Genomic DNA, 21,646 nt, shown 5'->3' with positions numbered 1-21,646 from the left:
CACCACGCAGGGTTAACCTTACAGTAGTGCTCAACACTGTCAGACTTTCACAATCCTTCATCACTTGAATTAAGATGATCACATCTGAACACATCCACCACTAAACCAGACTTTAGAACCGCCTTTTACTTTGAGATCGATCTGAAGTTCAATGCAGATGAAAAATCATGACAAATTGTTTACTGATACTGTTTTTGAAACACTGCATCTAACAATGGTTTTGAAAAAAAAATAGTTAATTTAAAAATATTAATAAATAAAAGCATATACATCCGCTCAAATATGGTTATCTAATAAGCATATGTCCAATTCTGTGTACTAAACTCCTGAAACACTGGTGTCTCTTTGTAGACTCAGAGCAGTTCTAGAGATCGTATTTATGTGTTCATGTACTCATATATTGAGGCGGCAGAGGCTGAAAACACTGTCAGCTTCAGAAGGCCTATGTAAAGTAAATGAAACTGCATGTTTGTGTCATTCATTTCCACGAGAGGCGGACTGCGAAAAACATTAAAGACGGGGAAATCTCAAACTCATACAAACAAATTCTGAAACATGTACAACCCACTGATCTATAATATAGATCAGTGGTACAACCCTATTTGTATGCACCTGACATGAAAAAGGGTGAAATCTTTAGGTTGGGGACATTCAAAATAATTAAAGAGTTGTCTCCTGAACTGCAGCTTCACTTCCATTTTTCTGTTCAGTCTCTTTATTTTGGCCTGATATCTATCTCTCTCATGACTTTAATACTTAAGATTAAACAAAACTATACTTTCTAAATTGCCTACCTGTCAACATTAGTTCATCACTACAATATCTTCATAGAAAAATCCTATGATAAACACGATCTTGCTCTGAGTCTACAAAGAGACACCGATGTTTCAGGAGTTTAGTACAGAATAGGACATATGCTTATAAGATGTATTTGAGCTGATGTATATGCTTTTGTTTATTATTATTTTTTAATAAACTATTTTTTTACAAACATTTGTTAGATGCAGTGTTTCCTGTAGTTATGCAAAGATTTGGTTTCAAAAACAGTATCAGTAAACAATTTGTCATGATTTTTCATCTGCATTGAACTTCAGATCGATCTCAAAGTAAAAGGCGGTTCTGAAGTCTGGTTTAGTGGTGGATGTGTTCAGATGTGATCATCTTAATTCAAGTGATGAAGGATTGTGAAAGTCTGACAGTGTTGAGCACTACTGTAAGGTTAACCCTGCGTGGTGTAAATGTTTGAAAATGATTGAAAATCAACATTCATTAGAAATTTACAAAAGTAATCAGTTACATTACTTTATTAAAGTAATTGGAAAAGCTACGCTACTATTACATTTTAAATAGGATAACCTTCCCAACACTGCCTGTATGTAATTATATTATTTATATAATAGGGTTTTTATCTCTAAAGCTGTTGTAGTTATATATAAAGGAAGACAAAACTCAATACATAAATAAATAAATAAATACAAAGTTCAAACGATAAGCGCGTCCTGCGCATGCGCACTGCGCAGCGGGGGCGCGGTCAGCTGACAGCGAGATCAGATAAACACCGCTAACGTCCGTCCATCAGAGCAGACTCACAACACGACACCGCGAGTACAGAGAGCTGTTTACTGAAGTCATGATGCTCCTCACGCTGCTTTTCATCTCCACCGGTAATATATACTGTTTTTGACCTCAGCGTTATTTTTTGTTGCATTCGTTATAAGAGTGTGTCACAGCTGCAGTTATTAGCGGGCGAGGTGTTTGGTAAACCTGCCATGTTAGCTTAATGACTGGCCCGCGTACATGGAAATGCTATCTTTAAATACACAGCATAACATTTTAAACTTCTATATTCATAGTGATGATAATAATATTTCCTCGATTTGTTCATTAGCCATCTGTCGTGCTGTGCTAACAGGCTAAGGCCAGTGTTTATGAACAACGCCGCCCATAATAATAATCCACTTACGACGTGTTTTAAAACATTTTCTTTAAAATTATTTATTTGAGCTGTATATTATATATACATGCATGTGTTTGATGCGCAGATGTTTTTGACTGGTCTAAACTGACTGAAAGTTTATTAAATCTGCCGGTTGTTGTATGAAACCGATGGGTTATTTGATTATATTTTAGTTTTTAATGCATTTTTTTTTAACTCCAATGTAATTTTGATTTAAAGTGAATCGTGACGCATCAATTTTTACGCAATTTTAGCTCGTGCTTGATCGATTTAGGTGATTTCATCAACTTTATCTCTTTTTTTGATAGAGGTGTCTGAATGTCGACATAGTGGCTCAAACCTGTTTTTCAAAGTTTGTTTGTCCAATACCGATATACATAGGCTGTATTTTAACTCCTGCAGTATTTAATATTTTATTTCTTTGTCTGGCGTCTGATCAATTGAATTGCGTAATTTGTATCCAGGTTGCTCAGTGCTTCAAAATAACGTCTCCTTTCACTTCCAGGGATACGATCTTTTGCTACTCCTGTAGTTTCCACATCCTCTTCTCTGTTCCGTCTTCGTATTTGTCATTACAGTCACAATTTCACTTCATCTTTTTGTCACCAGGATTGTTATTTCTGCAGAAAGTTTTGCTCATGAAAGCATTGAGGCAGTCTTTCATACTGTGGTGTGTGTGTGAGGTCCTTCTCAGAGCCTGTGGATTGTGAAGAGATGGTTTATCACGAACCACGTGCCTCTCAACCACAGAGTGTCTCACTTCTCATTGACATAGTTTCTTTTTCTTTTCTTTTCCTCCAGTAATTGCAGAAGAGAAACTAGAAACTGTCCTAATTTTGGCCTGTTGGCCGATCAGACCCGTTTCATGACTTTATAATAAAGTCTAGTGCCATGATTGTTAAGAGGTATTTCAAGTATGTGACTTGCTATGTTCACTAGAATCACTTCCCATTCTCATGTTCAGTTGCCTGTTTTATTATCTAGCACTCATTGCTATTGAAGCCTCCTGTTCTTCTCTTGTATTTAGCAGAAGTAAAAGTGTGTAAGTTATGAGATTTTTTGATCCTACAAACCATAAAGTAAATGACCCAGATTTGCAGCGTTTATTGCACAGAGCTTTCTTATAATACTAAGTATCTGCACTTTGTTTCCCACTTTATGCTTTAATTTAGTTGGTTTCTGTTTCTCAAAGCAGAAGTGAAACCCTGGTGCTTTAACAGAAGGTTGTTTTCATTGGCACCGGGCTGCTTTTGTGTTAAGAGTTTATGGCTGTTTTCATGTTTGGTTATGGCACAGTTTAGTCATGGATCGTGTGATGTTGATTCATTGATGCAAAAATAACTTGCGAGCAATAATTCATTACAGTAAAATTCAGTGTCAGTCAGCTGGGTGTTGTGTCGACTTGTCTTTTGTACAGTCAGCTGCGGAGGCTGATGCTGAGCTGGTGGAAACAGACACTGGATCATAAGACCGCTCAAGCTTGTTGTTTTTGTCTGTGCGTATGTCATAAGTCACATGATATTGCCTAGAAATGAGGAGTGATTCTTCAGAAACGTCCAATATTGCCAACCGGTTTATGAAAATAGTCTCTTATTATCAGCTCTAGGAAGGAGCTCTGCTGGCACAAACTGTGAGCCTGTTCTTTACAGGTTTAACTGTTCATTTCATGGGGAATTTTAAACCATTCTCATTTAAGCATTGTACTTGGTGGAAACCATTAACTGGCTTTCAAAGTTTAGGGACTTTCCACACACGCTTGTTCTCTCTCCCTCACTTTGTCAGACACTGTCTCGATAACAGTCTAAAGTACTTTGTTTGTGTTTTGGCAGCTATGACGGTTTGCTTCTCAAATGTAGCTTTTGATTAGCATTCAATGGGGAACTTCATTTATCATGTGTTTTACTACAGTGGTTGTAGGTTTTGGTCCCGAATCACACAAGACTCTTGAGTGACCCGTTACTGGTCACCTGGTTGTACTATGTGGAAAATGAAAGCAGGTGGTTGTTGAGTAGGTGCTGCTTCCTTTTTAGTGGCTATAATACAAACAAAATATAGTAAACGGTAAAGTTAATTTTTGTTTAAAATGACTCATGTGAAGTGTCAGCTCTTGGCACGCTAAAAGAGATAAGAAATCATGACCGATGCTACTAAAAGAGGTCTAGCTCTGTGTAATTGCTGACTTGACTAGGCCATCACATGTCTGTGTGATCATTGTGGCAGTCCTATACACATTTAATCCATTTCCTCTTGTTTCTTGCTAGCTGTGGCGAGTCCCCTGTTGGGTACGGAGCAGTGTGTTCGTGGTCCCCCATACTGGTGCCAGAACGCCAAGACCGCTTCCCTTTGTGGTGCCGTCCAACACTGCCAACAGAGTGTGTGGAGCAAGCCTCAGATGGTGCGCTGACCTGTTTCTTAGAAGTGCTTTTGTATGCCAGTGCATAATTCATGAGCTCTAAGTGCATAAAACCTTTTTTCTTGCAGAAATCTGTGCCATGTGATCTGTGCAAAGAGGTGTTAATGGTGGTGGAGCAGCTTTTGAAGGACAATGCCACAGAGGTATGCTAACATGATGATAGCACTGGAGATTTGAATACCGTTTATGCGAGGTCAAAGTCTAAATACTTGTGCTGAATCTAGAGCGAACTCCTTGGATACTTGGAGAAGACCTGTCAGCTGATCCCTGATGAGGGCATGGCTGACCAGTGCAAGGAGATTGTGGAGAACTACTTCCCCGTTCTCATGGACATCATCCAAGGAGAGCTGGTGAGCTGGATACTGCCTTGAGTAACACATTCCCCTTTTAGTTGGCGGTAGTTTGTGATTTGAAGGTTTGAAAACGTTGTTGAACACCCACCGTGAACCAAACAAAAGCTCTGGAGCAGAAAGGCAAAAATGCTGTTCCAGACTTTATGAACAATTTGCAATGTTTCTAATCCAAAGTTGATGTTAAATAACTACTGTATGTATAGTGTTTTTTTTGTTAGGGTTAGGTGCACAGAAGTCATCATATCTCCTTGGTGTATTGAGCACTGATATTTGACTACTTAAGGCCTGTTTACACCACAACGAATGAAAATATTAATGTATTTACTGATAATGAAAAAAATGACCATGGCAATGTATAGTTTAACTGCTGTAGAGTATTCATTACTTCATAACTTGATTTATTTTTTTATAAAAGCCACAAATTGGTGACCTTTTTTATCATGCTGGTGAAGAATTGATCAGACCACCAGTTATAGAAGTAAATGTCATCACTGAAATCATTGTTAGAAACTGAAATAAACCAAAGTGGGGGGAAAACTGAAATGAAGCATTCATTTTCATGCCTGCAAAACTAACTAACCGGGTCATGAACTGCGTAAAAAAAGAAAAGTCTAATGTTAGTGTGTCTTTACATAAAAGAGAAACTGATTTGCGACATGACTCAACAGCGCTCACATCTGATCTAGATATGTTAGGATCACAAGGAAGACCGTTTTTCACAACTTGCACAACACTGTGTCTCGTGATCGTAATGTCATCTGTATGGTTCTGTTGAAGGAGCAATCCTCTGTTTGCGTCTCTAGTATTTCATACTACAAGTGTGTATCAGTGGGTGGGGCTTAAGAGGCAGTGATCTAGAAGCTTGATCCTGTGGAGGCGGGGCTTATCCACACTATTACGTCATACAGTGGCGAGTCGTTTTCTGAGCGTGGTTTCAATAAAAGCTTTTGAGTTTTGAAACTTGCTGGATGGTTTTTAATAGAACACTGACCTGTCAAGAGTTCAGGACCCCTTTAAAGCTTTAGTCTGACTAGTGCTGCTTAGACGGTTCGCTGTCCACAAAGCAGCCTTCCTTCCCATAGAGCTTCATCTGTCATTCAAAGCATGTCACAGTCCTCTTTAAAGAGCTGAAGCAGTGTATTCAGCTTCAGATCCTGTGTGTTTATCACACTTTACAATGCTTCTGTGTTCCCTTGGTCTCTCAGGATGACCCTGGTGTGGTGTGCGGTGCTTTGGGCCTGTGTGTGTCCCAGCAGGCAGCTCTGGTTAAAGCTCCGCTCATGTCCAATGAGATCCCTCAAGTGGACCTGAACCAGCGTGTCAACCCCTTCCTGATCAACATCCCTCGGCTGCTCTACCCCCAAGAGAAGACCAGGGAGACCCCCGAACAGGTGAAGCTGTCTCACACCTATGTTTTAATGAAAAAATCCATGTTCAACTTGATGAATGTTATAGTGTCACCAATTACATTCGTGTGGCAGATTAAAACATCCACAATTAATCTCATCCTGTATGTTTACTAACTGATTGGTGTTCTCTTCCGTCCGCAGACTGATCGAGATGTGTGCCAGGACTGTGTTATGCTAATTTCTGACACTCAGGAGGAAGCCAAAGCCAATTCCTCATTTATCAACAGTTTCCTCACTCGGTTGGAGAGCCAGTGTGAGCTTCTGGGACCTGGCATGTCTGATATGGTGAGCACATGAGAGACTGGTTTACTGGGTTGGGTGCTCAAAATAAAGATGCTATGCTTTGGTGTGCACTGCATATGTGGGACATTTTTGGTGGTCTTATCTCTCATTTCTCATTTCATAGTGCAAGCAGTACATCAGCCAGTACGGACCACTGGTCTTTCAACAGCTTATGTCTATGGTAAGTGATTTTGAGTCTTAAATGTATTTCATTTGTGCCAATGTTTCAGTCCTCCATCTCCATTACCAAAAGGGTTGCCCAAAAGTTCCCCTCTTCGTGGCACAAAGTTTTAAAAGGGTCATATGAGAGATTTTAATGTGCTGTATATTATTTTGTTGAATAACCTTCAGAACTCACCTTCCCATAGTTTAAAAAAAAAAAGATTTTTTACACTGCTGATCTTGGGAATGATGCCTATGTAAAGACTCAGAAATGTGGTCCACTCACTGAGGAGGAAGTAGAGTAAACCTATATCCTTTTAATTCTGGTATTTTGAAATAAAAGGGAAAAGTGAGTGAGGATGAGGTGGTTTAAAAACTACTGGGTTTGTGTTCAAATCCACAACTAAAGCTGCAGTGAGTGTACCTCATTTCACATGCACCGAGGAGATTTGTGTTATAAAGACGGCATCCTGTTCAAAGGGTCAACGAGAGGGTGCAGCAGCATCATGGGTAACTTATAAGTGGACCTCAGGGGAAATGCATTAAAATATGACCCCTTTAATATGGAGAGCTGGTTGCAAATTTGTCAGTCAAGTGAAGAAAGCTGCTTTTGTTCTCTTTCCTGTTAAGATGCATGTCTTCCAGCTTAAAAGGATAGCTCACCCAAAAATGACAATTGTCATTTAATACCTCACCCTCATATCATTCCAAACCCGCAAGATGTTCATTTATCTTTGAAATGCAAATTAAGATATTTGATGAAATCCGAGAGCTTTCTGAAGCTGTATAGACGGCAACACAACAGGTTTGGAATGACATGAGGAAATAATGACACGATTGTCATTTTTGGGTGAGCGATCTCTTTAATCCACAACTCTAATCACGTGTCTTTTTTTTTTTTTATCTCTCACTTCCACCTTCATTTTCTTTCTCTCTCTCTCTCTCCTCTTGTGGTTTTGTTTGCTCTGGTCTTCAGGAGCAGGTAGGTTTCTCTGAGCTGCTAGTCCCATTCTAGCTTGTCTTTTAATCTGTCTGTCATGTGGTTGATCACCTGTGCTGTTTTCTCATCTAACACTGACCGTTGCTAATCTATGCTGTTGTTCGACTAGCCACTCACCCACTTTTACAGTAGACTTAACCCTGAGGTTTTCATGTTTGTGTAGATGTAGAACTAGACTGATCATCCTTTATCATAACCTCCATCACCCATAACATCCTACATGTACAGGATCACAGTTACCAGTTTCATAAAAAAAAAAAAGGGCAGTTATTTAAGAAAGCATGGTTGAACCCCAAACTCTTGGTTTCTTTCTGGTAAAAATGGCTAAGGGGTTCACTCAAGAATACACAAGACATTGCAACAGAGCGACAAATCCTGGAGTAACCTGGAAATGGATGGTAAGAAGCGTACCATACTAAAATGGTGAGATTGTATAGAAATGCCTGAATAACATTCAGTAGCAAGTAAAAAAAAAAACCTTTCCATTGTGTTCTCTTGCTGCTCTTGCAGTACACACACACACATTTAGTGTGTACTGTACACAAAGTACTCTTGTGCTGGTTCTTCTGTATTAATAGGTCAAAAGACTAACTTTATGGGTTTGAATCAGGTTACTCTCCTTAAGTATTTTAGGTTTGTGTCCAAGTACTAAAAGAATACTTAATGAACCAATTAATCAATATTTGGAATTGAAACAAATCTTTAACGTCCATCCCTACCTGAGAGCTGACGTTCAAACACATTTGCATTTGAACGTGTGGTTATTTAGTTTTGAATTGGAGAAGTTGGTCCTTTTAATGGAACCACTAGCTTTTGCCATTCATCATATTATACTTGCACTTCTTGTGCTTGCGTGCATGACAGCCGTCAGACTGGCAGGGTGATGTGGGCATGAGGTGGAGCAGCATCATGGGTAATCAGTTAGTCATACAGTGGATGCTGCATGATGTCATCCAGGAAGATGGTGCACAATTGTATTCGTGCAGGTCTGAAATTCTGCTCATCTTGTCTTTCTCTCGTGTTATTGAATGCGTCCTCCAATCCCTCTGTAGCAAGCCAAGGACATCTGCTCTCGTGTTGGATTCTGCCCCCCTCAGAAGAAATCTGTGCACATGGAGAAGCTGCTGCCTGCCAAATCAATCCCAGCTGTCAAGATGTTCCCTGCAACCAAACTTGAAACACCGGTCAAAACCAAGCCTGCTAAGGTATATTAGCATATAACTTCAGGTGTTTTCATTTGGATTATAAACTTGGTAGTTTTTAAAAAAAAATTGAGAATTTAAAAATGCATATGTTATGCACGTCACTGATTTATTGAAGAGTGTGAAAGCAAAAAAACTTATTTTATTATTTTTTTCCCACTGACTTGTTAGATAACATAAGGAAGTGCCTTTACTTCCAACCTTTGTTTTGACTATGTAAATGAATTGAATATCTCTAAACAGTTGTCCGTTATGGGCTGTAAATAAGATTCACATTTAAATTAAAGTTGAGGAGGTGTGTAAAAATGCAGGATGTTTCTATCATGCATGTGTGTCTGTTTTGATAGAATCTGGTGCAGATACGAGGCAGTCCTCAGTGTGCCCTCTGTGAGTTTGTGATGAAGAAAGTTGAGGAAATGATAAAGGATCGCACATCTGAGGTATGAAGCCACATGTAAAATAACCCATTCTCCATTGATTGTCAAACATTATTTAGAAATCTGTGCAGATATTCATAAACGATTAGATCTTAAGATTGATTGAATCTGGTGAGACAAACATCGCAACAGGTGGTACTGATGTAATAAGGCCTTCATTCAGAGAAGAGAAAGTAGATTACTATGAAAGGATAGCGCATACATCCTGGTGTTTCTAATCCGCAAACAATAGCCTGTTAATAGTGTGACACCGGTGGTTTTTTTTTTTTTTTTTTTTTAAGGGAGAAATTGTGCAGGCTGTGGAGAAAGTCTGCAACTTTTTACCCTCCACACTCACGGCTCAGTGCAAGGACCTGATTGAGACCTACGGCAAGGCCATCATTGAACTGCTCGTGCAGGAGGCCGATCCCAAAACGGTCTGCTCTTTCCTCGGACTCTGCAGTGGGATCAGCCATGTCTGTAAGTGTGATGATACATTGGTTTGCAGTATAATGTTCCATTTGTTTCTCTCGCGATTCATTTCATTGCTTTATTTTTGCAGCTGTAATGGACAAGCAACGATTTGAGGCGGGCGACTTCTGTGACGTGTGTAAGATGGCAGTGCGTTATGTGGATGGGATCCTGGAGCAGAACGCTACTCAGGCAGAGATCGAGGACGCTTTGATGAAGGTCTGCAACTTCCTGCCTGAAGCTTTTCGAGATGAGGTCGGCCATCCTTCATTCTTCTAATACATCCAACAACAGAACAAATGCCACAAGATTGTATTCATTTCATTTAAAATGTCAGCAAACTCTGTCCAGCAACACGCAGTGTGAGATTTTGATGTGCTATAACTGCATGATTGTGCATTTAAGAATGAAACAATGCATCAGCCATTTTCCCATTCTTGTAATGAGACCTAAGGGAAGGACAAAGCATCTGATGTGTCAGCCCCATTATTTTATATTTGCTTGTATGTTTTGAAGCTATATTTATTTGGTTTAGTTCTTAACAATTGTTTTGATTGATTTGATTATTTTAAAAAGTAGCCTGCTTGTATGATATAATACAAATGCACAAAATAAATGGGATATAAATGCGATGCATCATGATATTGAATTTTGAAATGTGACTATTCACACCCCTAATAGGCGTGTGTGTGTCTAACCGTGAGCTCTTCTTCCTGCAGTGTCACCAGCTCATTGAGCAGTATGAGCCTCTGCTGGTTCAGCTGCTGCTTCAGACACTCGACCCGGACTTTGTCTGCATGGTAAGGTTTACCCTGCACTCTCCAGCTCAAATCATGTGATCTGTGAGCCCTGACTGAGTTTGGGGGTTTTGTGTGTGCAGAAGCTGGGAGCATGTCCTGAGGCAGTGCAGAGGCTGCTGGGATTGCAGCAGTGCAGCTGGGGGCCAGCATACTGGTGTAAGAACGTGGAGACCGCTTCTCGCTGTAATGTGAGTACTGCTTGTAACTTATGTAAAGTTGTCTTGCACATCAAAACCAGGCTGCGATGTAAATGAAGCTGTGCTTGTGTTGTAGGCCTTGGATCACTGCAGGCGTCACGTGTGGAACTAAAGGATGAGCAGAACATTCCACAACAATCTTAGGAAACTAAAGGAGAATTGATACAGAGCTGCATTTCTGTTTTGAAATCAATACTTGAGTTTTCTTTTTAAAATTTATATTTGAAATTGAACTGTCACTTCTAATTAACAGCCTTGTTTTGAGGGAAAAGAAAGCTTTTACTGAAAGGTAAAATACATGTCTTTTGAGAGGGCTGGGTTGTAGAGAGAGATGAATGGCATATTCAAAAATTCTTAAAATGAATGTTCTTTTAGTTGTTTCTTCATATGATTTATAGCAAGTGTATATATGGAAATAGATTGTGCCTTCATCAGAAAAGGGGGTGTGAAACCCCTGAGAATGCTTTGGATGCTCTAATATCCCTGCCTCGCTCTTTAACTGTGCAAATGCACCTACAAGGCCAGTGATTTAAATCTTAGTTTTTATTGGGTGACTCTTTTGGTCCTACTGGAAGTCCATTCTCTATAACTGTGATTCTGTGTCTGTTAATGAGCTGAAGGGGAAGTGATGTCAACATTATTCATTCGATCCCACTAACTGTTGCCCCTCACTGATTGATCGGTCACTGCTTACTAAATGTCACATTTTATCCTTGTGCCTGACACTGTTCAGATGGAGGCTTCTATCTTAAAAAATGAAAATAAAACAGACTTTCTAAAACCACCTTTTTTTTTTTTTCTCAGTAGATCAGCTCCGGAAGTTAAAATACCACTTGATTTGTCCATTATTATTATTTGTAAAGTTCATAATCTTTTAGTGTATAAACTTTATTTTTAAATGTTTTTTTTCTGGTGATGTAAGCTGGAATTTTACCTATCATTTGGTCTGCTTTAAACCCCACCTTTCTTAAAGGGCTTATATGTTGCTAAAAAAAATATTATTTGGTGTAATGTTTATGCGGTTTAAGGTAAAAAAAATTTCCACAATGTACATTGTTTCTCTATGCCCTGCTTTTTTGAAACGTCTGAAAAAAGCCAGGTGTGCTCGGATTGGCCAGCTATTCAGTGATTATCTTATGATTATTTTCTTAACTTTTTAAGCGTTTGAATCCTCATTGGCAAATCCTTTACATATGATAACGTACTTACAGACTGTGAGTCAGCATTTAACCGAAACACCGGCATTGTAGGCTACTCTCACAGGAAACACTCCTTCTTGTCCTGATCTATTCACGAATAGTGTGTAACTCTTCAAAGAGAAAGGAAAACTTGAAATCCCATCATATGAACCCTTTGCAGTCTGTTAAAGTGTTGGTTCTGTTGCTTTGTGAAATTTCTAAGTCTGCTCATTTCAATAGAAACCCTTGAGATCAGGAGTTTTGCATGACTGAAAAACCCTGAGTTCAAGTTGGTTGCCTGAATGTGACACGTTTAACAACATGGAGGCAGATCTCCGTATTCTGCAGGAGTACAACCTCCATGTGTGGACGTATAAAAACTTTACAATTCTAAAAGTGTGTTTTACTTAATGCCATTACTAATTTTGCCACTTTGGCAATAGATACAAGACTGAATGCAATTTGGCTTGAAGGGAATTTGCCAAACCAATCAAAATAAAAGCACACGTGAGAGTTTTTTTTTTTTTTGCATTTTGTTTACAACTTTTATATCAGATTAAACATTTACAAAGTTCCGAGCAGTTTTATACTTCATGCCACAGGTAGTTTTGGAGGTAGCAGGTTTGAAGAAACTGAGGTAGCGAGTTGTGGATTCTGCGTGGCTGACACATTTCACTGTACATGATTTCAGGGTTCAAAATAAATAAAAAAAAGTGAGACTGATTACACAACCAGTGTCATTCTTTCACTTCCAGCGATTAATCCGACACAGCTGGACATACGCAAGAATCAGACACATGCACATAATGCCTGTCAGAGCGACCTGGTTCTGCCAAAAGCCCCAAGTGCTGTGGTCGATCTCTTGATGATCCAGGTACATGTCACCTCTCAAACTGCTAGTAAGAGACAGAGAGAGAGTTTGCAGCTGAAACACATTACTCACTTCATCTAGACCAGTGACCAGAGTTCAGCTCCAACCCCAATCAAACCAACCTAACAATGATTTTCTAATGATCCTGAAGACATCGATTAGCAAACTCGGGCGTGTTTGATTAGGGTTAGAGATAAACTCTGCAGGAGTGTGGATCTCACAAACCAGATTTGAGGATCACTGATCGAGACTAAACTCTGTGGCTAGCTGTTTATTCAGTAGGTGGCACTACCAAATGTGTGTTCGTCTTACCTGGTGTAGTTACTGGTAAAGACTTGATTTTTTAGTTCAATGATGGCAAGTGCCTGAAGAGAGAAACCTAGGTTGGATTACTGCTGAAATGCAAACATAAAGACTGTATTGATTGGACTGTAATGGGTTTTATGCTCTTACATTGTAGCCATATCGGAATATACTGGCCCACTTCAGCCAGGACATCCAGCTCAGCATTGAATTCAGGTTAACAAGGAAACCTCCAAACACCTGGGAAGAAACAGGACAGGAAACCCTGTGAGATTAAATCATAACCATGACCTTTATCTCATTAAAGGGATAGCTCACCCAAAAATGAGAATTCTGTCATCAATTCCTCACCCTCATGTAGATCCAACCCCTTAACACTTTCATGCATTTTCCAAACACAAATGAAGATATTTCTGATGAAATCCGATAGCTTTCTGACTCTGATTAGACAGCAACGCAACGGTCACGTTCCAAAACCCAGAAAGGTAGTAAGGACCTCTACAAACAAAATCAAATAAAATGGTGGTTCAACTGTAATGTCATGAAGCTGCTGTCTTTTCAGAGTCAGAAAGCTCTTGGATTTCATCAGAAATATCTTCATTTGTGTGCTAAAGGTGAACGAGTTTGGAACGACATGAGGGTGAGGAATTTTTATGACAGAATTGTCATTTTTGGGTGAACTATGCCTTGAATTGCTGTTTAACTCATACGACTGGAATCTAAGGTCATGTTAACAGCTGGTGCATCTGAAGCGCTTATTTTTAAACCTGGCATGTCTCCATTCATTTGGTTTATTTAGTCATATACAATTGTGCATTAAAACAATCAGAAGTTTCAAAAGAAAGTTATTTTGTATAATCTATCATTTTGGCACATTTTGAAATTTTCAAAACAGCGAACCGAACCAATTTGAAAAAGCAAACAATCTAGATGTCTGTAAATCACTTCCGTTCGGCTAAACTGACCATCATGAAGACATAAGGCATTGCGATGAGGATGTTAGCCATGGCGAAGGAGCTCACGCTGGCACTGACCAGGAAGGCCAAGCTCACCGCTGACAGACTGACCATACTCATGGTCAAACAGTACAGGAAGAAGGCCTCCACTTCAGGCTTCAGACCTGAGATGAAGCGCATTAAAACAGTGTAACGTTATAGATACAGCAAAAAAAAAAAAAAACTAATCAAAGCAAAGGGCTGTGAACTTCATCTTTTATATTCTGGCCACTTTTGTAAAAATGGACCGAAATGGCAACAGCCAGTGACTCTCGTTCATTTTCCTTACATTACTCCACTAATAAAGTATCAGTGAAATCATTTCATTCGCCAACTTGGATGTTTTCTCTGATCTGGACACAGTGCACTATGGGATTGTCTTTATGAAGAAGGATACATACAAAACCTTCTAAAATATTCCCCAAGAATGTATTTTAGAAGATAGTGACTCTACTCGCCCATCATGAAGTACGGGATGGCAGAAAAGATGAAGACGGGGAGGATGCGGTTCGGTATGAGGTCAGCAAATACTTTGGACAGGAAGTAGACAGAGGTGCGGTAGAAGCCACTCGAGTTCTCGTGGCTGCAGGTGAGAGGAACGTGATGATGGGCTTTGTCTGATTGGAATAACAGTTTGGAAAGCTAACGTTTGGATGTCGACTCACATGAAGAGCACTCTCTCGCTGATGAAGAGCTCCACCGCGGACAGATTGCCAAACACCATGTTAATGACCAGAAAAAAGAAAGCTCCCGTTCTGAACAGAGACAACAAATACAACCTTTCACAATAACTGCTTAAACACAGGTGCAATAGGTACAATCCTTATGTGTGTAAACATAATTAAGCTTAAATTACTGATTATATATACACATATCTATTAATCCAAAAAAGTAATTGTATCATATTGGATACATGACTTTCTAAGGCCTCCAAAATCACTAACATCATCAAAACTTGCAGTTGCAACGTGAAAACCAAAGACGGTCAGTGATCTGAAAGCTTTTTACAAGCGAGGAATGGGCCATTCGTCAGGATTTTACAGGGTTCATTTTTCTGACCTCACTTTCTATTTACATTCCTTAATTTCCGCACCATGAATTGAAACTGTAAATTGTGTCATTCAGGTAATTTTGAGTACTGGATCTGGTAGCAGGTGCTTACCTGTTCTGAAGAGCCTCTGGTAAAGTGTGTGGGATCTGGTAGTAGATCAGTCCCACTAAAATACCAAAGAAAATGTTGAGGAAGAGTTGGGCGTAGGACGTCTGAGGATTCCTCAAGATGTTTCTTACGGTGCGGACGCTCACCAGCATGAGCTGCAACATGGACAGAATCACCACCCATGTACTGAGGCCTGCTCATCTACCTACTGCTTCTACATACCTGGTAAAAGAAAGGTGTGGCGTAACCGACCCTGTCACCTTTAGTGACCTCAGGGTCAAGCCCATCTGAAATCTGATCGAGTCTGTCTTTTATTGTGAGGAAATGAGGGGACTGCCTGTAAATGACGGCCAGGGGGTTCTCATTTTCTTCCGTCTCCTCACTGTTGCTACACTTCTCTAAAAACACACCAAACACAGAAGGTTAGCTGATCACAGAGTGGTCCAAAAACATAGATACCAAACCTCAAGAAATGTCCTTGTAAAGTTTCAACAGCATTGCTCAGAATGATACATATTCAGATAAAAACTCCAGTCCTGGATGCTGATTTGTACAATACAGTCTGCCTCCAGTCCTGCTCATTGAGATGGTAATGTTGTGTCAAATTAATAGATTTCTTATGATGTAGCATAATTTATTTCAAATCAAACATTCAGCACCTGATTTATTGTTGTGTATTTGAGGGAGGACGGTTCCATTTGTGACGTCCAGGAAGAAGTCTGCCGGGTTGTTGAATGGCTCGCACTTGTATCCTACGATTGACACAAGTCTGAGAATCACAGAGATGAGCGAATCACTGCGAATCAAGTATGTCTGTCGGTACCCAAGTTCTCAAAGTAGGTGATGGCTTTGTTGGCGGCCCCTGCGTAGATGATTTCTCCTTTATTCATGAGAGTGAGGTGGTCAAACTGGCTGAAGATGGAGTAGCGCGGCTGGTGAATGGAGAAGATCACGGTCTTACCCTTTTTGGAGAGCCTGAGTAACAAAACGACAAATGATCAACATATCAATCTCTGCATTTCTCTTGATCAAAACAGACAAAAACAGGTTGTTTGTGACAGTGCTTTACATTTAAAGTGGAATGTGGTTTCTACTGACAGCTACAGTAAAACAGGTTTGAGAACCACTGTCCTATATCATAATACATGAGCCATAAAAACCTAATGTATCTAATATGAGATTGTCTAAAGGATCCATAAATGGTTCCATTTCAATTTCTTTGCAGGGTTTAGGGTTTATCTAATACTTCTGCAGCAGTCCCATGATGGAGTTGGCAGTGTTGGCGTCCAGGCCTGTGGTGGGCTCATCCAGGAACAGGAGGGAAGGGGACGTGATGAGCTCCATCCCGATGCTGCACCTCTTCTTCTCTCCACCAGAAATACCACGCAAAAACATGGTCCCGATCTGAGAGAGAACAATGCAAGTGCAATGACACATTCCTACTATCAACCCTACTGTTGTTGTTTTGGAAGTTGTTTTTGTGTGACTGAAGCACACATGACCTTGACCCAGTTCATTCACACACACACACACACCATTCCTCCTCACAAGGCTGAAGAGTATTACCTTCGTATCTGCGCAATCTTTCAGGCCGAGCTCCTGGATGACGGAGTCGACCCTCATCTTCTTGTCAGCGGAGGAATACTCTTTGCGTGACAAGCGAAGATTGGCAGAGAATGCCAAGTTCTCTCTTACACTCAGAGTTCCCATCAGAATGTCATTCTGAAAGACAAAAGAAATGAAACGATGCATGATTTCATCATATTCATTTCCAATTATCGAGCACTTCTCATACGATCACTACTGTGTAAGATAAATACAATACAATAAGAAATAATTCGAAATATTAATTGTATTCAGCAAGGATGTATTAAATTGATCAAAAGTGACAGTACAGACAATCAAATAAATGCGGTCGATCTTCAGATTAAAGTTGAACTTTCCATTCATCACAGTATCTACAAAAATATGAAGCAGCACAACTGTTCAACATTGATAATAAGAAGAAATGTTTCATGAGCAGCAAATCAGCATATTAGATGATTTCTGAAGGAAATTGTAATAATATTTCACAATATTATTTAATGCAGCCTTATTGAACATTAAAAATATTTTAAAAAACATAAACAAATTCAAATACATCTAACCGAACCTTTGAACAGAGGTCCATATATCAGTTTTTGGTAATATGTCTTTTAGAAGGCCACAGAGAGTATCATCTCCCCACCTGAACTACATAAGCAGAGCACAGTCTGAGGTCAGAGGTCACAGTGGTGTTGTCGACCAGAACTTGGCCTGATTTTAGGCCCTTAGGATCTTTCCGTCCCGCAATGACATCCAGGAGCCTGAAGACAGACACACTGTAATCAATGTCATGCACTGTAAATGAAAATAACTACTTATTAAAAGGCAGGTTTTTAATAGAAGAAAAAATAAAAACTGAAACAAGGGATAGTGCACCCAAAAGCAAAAATTCTGCCATGATTTATTCACCCTTATGTTGAATGACTTTTTTTGCCGAATACAAAACGAGACGTTCTGAAGAATGTAGACACCGAACAACTCTGGGCCCCATTGACTTCCACTTGTCTTGAAACGACAAGAGGGCGAGTAAATGATGACAGAATTTCATTTTTGCGTAAATTATCCAATTAAGAGAGAACTGAATGTGCATGGATCTCACTGATTTAGATAAAGTATCTGCAAACAGACAATGCTAACCATTCTAACTAACTTCCCATTTATGAGTCAATACATTTTTTCAGTAACTAACAAAGATAAATGATTTTGTCAAAATAAAGAGCTTGAAACACATGCTTGTGACGTCATTCTTTAAAAAGGATTCCAGCTGCTTTGATATTTTTATCGAATACAATGATATTTTTAGTGTAACAGAAATAAATGAGCATGCACTTACGATGTTTTTCCACTTCCAGTCGGGCCCATAATAGCATTCATTCCAGGGTTCATGATACCACTGTAACAGATGGAGAACAGCACTTTTTGGACAGCTTTCAACTAGAGAAGTTCTCAGGATTGTGAGCAGCTCTGTGGATCACTGATTCTCCTTCATACACGTCAGAAATTAACTATGCAAAATACCCATAAACACAATTAAAATATTCATTAACAGTGTGAGGCAGATATGGGTTTTTGACTATCTAGAGAGCAGAATGACTGATATGATGTGGATATAAACCAATGTATTTCATTTGAGATAAACCGAGTCGTTCAGATCCCATTCTTCCCTTTCAGGCTAAATACAGGCAAATACAGATGTGCAGCCCAGTACATGTCAGATCTAAACTGACTGCTTTCATTAATTGGGGGCTATTTTCTTGGGTGGTGAGGAGGTATTTAATCACTTGCTTGAAAACACTACCAGTCTGAAGTTTGACTGTGAATTTATGTTTCTCACGACCTACAGGTTTACACTTAAAGAATGAGTGTGTGTGTTCAAGATGTAGTCTAGTAGAACATGGCAAACCTTTACCTGACATCTTTGAGGATGTCCTTTTCAACCCACTCCCTACTGAACAGCCCCAGTCGTTCTGTGATGTGGTAGCGGAGGTGATGGAAGGTGACCGTGGGGCCTGGGGTCCCGAAACACAGCACTGACTCCTCCATGTCTGCACACGTCTGCTCGTCCTGCATGAGGCCTTCCTCTGTCTGCTGGAGAGGCACACGCATTTAAACAATTACTGTTATTCGCACCCATAAAAGCTATGAAGCTTTAAAATGATAAATATGAGGCTATTATGTTTTTAAACACTGTCATTCTCACCATTGCCCTGAAAGTGTACAGTAATACAGTGCTTTTCAAAAGTCAAATAATTTTCTACAGTAAACGATTACTGAAGGAGAAAGTGTTCGAAGCAGTAAATGATTTGCCACACTTGATGATAATGTTGAGGATACATTTCTGTTGTTTGTCAGATGCTCAGCAAAACCTTTTTTATATAAAAAGGTCACCGAAGGGTCAACCAAAATATGCTGGTCACCTCGTCATATATATATATATATATAACTTCTTTTTTTTTTTTTTACACAATGATAAGAAATCGGTAAGGATACTTAGCACGAGTCTCTGTTCAGCAAACATTAGCGTAAGTAACGTTAAGGGTTTTAATATTTTCAACCATCTTTTGAAAGATTTCTGTAATTTTTATCAGAGTGATGTAATGTTTTACATTTAGACAAACTAACTAAAAGCACAGAATATATATATATTAAATTGTTTGGCAATACTTACTGATGCTTGTGCTGTTGTTATCCTACACAAGTGATGTCACTTCCTGGTGTGTGAACCTGGCTTTTGTTAAGATACGGCACCGCAGTAAAGATTGTGGGGTTGGAATCCGAGAAGCAGCTTTTATTTAGAATAAGTTTAATTGTTTAGTATGTTTACTACATTACTGTTATTACAGATATGCATCACCGCTACTGAACAACAACGCGAAACCGACAGATAGTCGGTTCTTCTTTTTAGAAAATCATCATATAGCGCGAATCCTGGAGTCCGAATCCCGAACGAATGAATCTTATGAGTCGGTTCTTTTTAGAGAATCGTCATACAGCGCGAATACTGGAGACCGAATCCCGAACGAATGAATCTTATGAGTCGGTTCTTTTTAGAGAATCATCATACAGCGCGAATACTGGAGACCGAATCCCGAACGAATGAATCTTATGAATCGGTTCTTTTTCTCTAAATCGAATCCCGAACGAATCCCGAACGAATGAATCTTATGAGTCGGTTCTTTTTAGAGAATCATCATACATCGCGAATACTGGAGGCCGAATCCCGAACGAATGAATCTTATGAGCAGAGGTGGAAAGTAACGAATTACATTTACTCGTGTTACTGTAATTGAGTAGCTTTTTTGTGTACTAATACTTTTTAAAGTAAATTTTTAAATCTGTAATTTTACTTTTACTTAAGTATATTTTGTTTAAAGTATTGTACTTCGCTACATTTTAAAACACATTAATTACTGAGTAAAAAAAAAATCGCTCCCTGGAAACTACGTCAGTAAATAATGGGCAGGAGGGCAAACTGGCGCTAAAATCACAAGAAAGATGCAGACGGTAGTGGTGGAAATTATGATTCTTTCTAGAGATTCGTTCATTTTCAGTTCGTTCACCAAAATGATTCGTTCAGAATCGTTCACTGATTCGTTCAGTGATCATTTCTTGGTATTACACAAAATATGCCAGCAGGTGGCGAAAAAAGAGTGTATTATGTGTTATGTCTTTAGTCAACGAACGTATTCACTTGTTACAAAAACTGATCTGGCTTTATTAAAATGTGTGTATAATCGCATTCAGTATATAAAGTCTAATTAAGTTGTTCAGATGAACAAAGCACAAGGTTTTCTTGCCTAATTAGCATTTTAATTGTTTGGTCAGACAATTTGTATATTATATATTCACATTTTAAATCGGGGATTAAACGTGGAGTTGCTAAATATCAAAACAAGCGTATGTGCACAGTAACTGTAACTGCGCTTTGCATTTTGCGAGATTGACATGCTAAATGGCAGACTAACCCAGTTTACTCTCATTCATTTTGTTCACAAACGAGATAAGCGATGTACCAGTTAATTTCATTCACGAACGACATGTATCCGTTCATTCAGGTTCACGAATGACATGTGTGCCAGTTCAGTCATTTCATTCACGAACGAGATGTAGGCTACTAAATCATTCAACTCGTTCACGAACGATAAGATCTCTAGATCTTGTTCAGACTCATATGAAACTCGTTAATTGAAGGGCGTATTCGCTCACTACATTCAACAAATCACATGCTCTGTCACATCTCATACTCAAAGGCTATCGGCTCGAGGTTGTAACTCTTTGACAGGATGGAATGGTTGTTACTCGGTTCACTGAGCTGCGCATGCGCTGCTTATAGCGCCGCACTGCTGTGGAGGGAGTAACTTCAGTGAACGAGAAATATGAGTCAGTGGATTGCGTGAACGAGAACGATTCGTTCAACTAAAAGATTCGTTCAAAAAGAACGATTCGTTCACGAACGACACATCACTAGCAGACGGTCAAAACTGGCGTTAGTGGTGCAGACACCGCTGAAAACGAAACCCCGTCATATTCTGAAGTTGAACTCGAAGGAAATGAAGTGAACCCCTGGCCATATGTATGCTCTATTATGCAGTGTAAGCTGTACTTGCCTAGGAAGACCAAACTAGCAGCTTATAAAATCTCGACAAGACATCAACCCTTCGCAAGAATGTAGAGCTAAGCTAAATGATTGCATCGTTGCATTGGTGGTTAAAATGAAGCTTTGACATTTTAGCAAGAGGTTTTGCACAAATTAGCCAAAAAGACAGTGGTGAGGAGTGTGCTATATATATATAGTCTGCAATAATATCATATTTTTTGTTTTAATGATGTGCGCGTGCATTTATAGTGCGTTCTTTCACTGTGTGATTCAGTCTCCTAAAATGCATTTAGAATG

General features: G+C 39.3%; 2 protein-coding genes across 4 annotated transcripts; one reads left to right on the top strand and one right to left on the bottom strand.

The window, feature by feature from the left end:
- The first annotated feature begins 1,512 nt into the window (after positions 1-1,512).
- On the top strand, positions 1,513-11,001 carry LOC132110962 (prosaposin-like). Its single transcript, XM_059518106.1, has 14 exons — positions 1,513-1,664; positions 4,219-4,352; positions 4,439-4,513; positions 4,595-4,720; positions 5,929-6,114; positions 6,274-6,417; positions 6,539-6,595; positions 8,629-8,781; positions 9,126-9,218; positions 9,497-9,674; positions 9,757-9,920; positions 10,385-10,465; positions 10,546-10,653; positions 10,739-11,001. Exons 1-14 carry the CDS (start codon positions 1,631-1,633, stop codon positions 10,772-10,774), a joined length of 1,569 nt encoding a protein of 522 aa, XP_059374089.1. The 5' UTR covers positions 1,513-1,630; the 3' UTR covers positions 10,775-11,001.
- An 888-nt stretch (positions 11,002-11,889) lies between these two features.
- LOC132110961 (broad substrate specificity ATP-binding cassette transporter ABCG2-like) lies at positions 11,890-19,701 on the bottom strand. 3 transcript variants are annotated; one of them, XM_059518105.1, is made up of 16 exons: positions 19,421-19,701; positions 18,662-18,840; positions 18,086-18,145; positions 17,396-17,513; positions 16,735-16,890; positions 16,415-16,572; positions 15,992-16,143; positions 15,828-15,920; positions 15,391-15,566; positions 15,172-15,323; positions 14,675-14,764; positions 14,468-14,592; positions 13,980-14,134; positions 13,165-13,254; positions 13,024-13,076; positions 11,890-12,733 (listed from the first exon to the last, which is right to left on the bottom strand). In XM_059518105.1, exons 2-16 carry the CDS (start codon positions 18,820-18,822, stop codon positions 12,586-12,588), a joined length of 1,887 nt encoding a protein of 628 aa, XP_059374088.1. In that variant the 5' UTR covers positions 18,823-18,840; positions 19,421-19,701; the 3' UTR covers positions 11,890-12,585. The 3 variants fall into 3 exon arrangements, with proteins under 3 accessions (XP_059374088.1, XP_059374086.1, XP_059374085.1); XM_059518103.1 differs by having other exon boundaries at positions 11,890-12,736; positions 18,662-18,837; XM_059518102.1 differs by having other exon boundaries at positions 11,890-12,736; positions 19,421-19,700.
- Positions 19,702-21,646: the final 1,945 nt, after the last annotated feature.

Source organism: Carassius carassius, chromosome 30 (assembly GCF_963082965.1).
Source record: "Carassius carassius chromosome 30, fCarCar2.1, whole genome shotgun sequence".
Lineage (NCBI taxonomy): Eukaryota > Metazoa > Chordata > Actinopteri > Cypriniformes > Cyprinidae > Carassius > Carassius carassius.
Note: the sequence above shows the minus strand (reverse complement) of the source record. Positions and strands in the feature narration are given on the sequence as shown.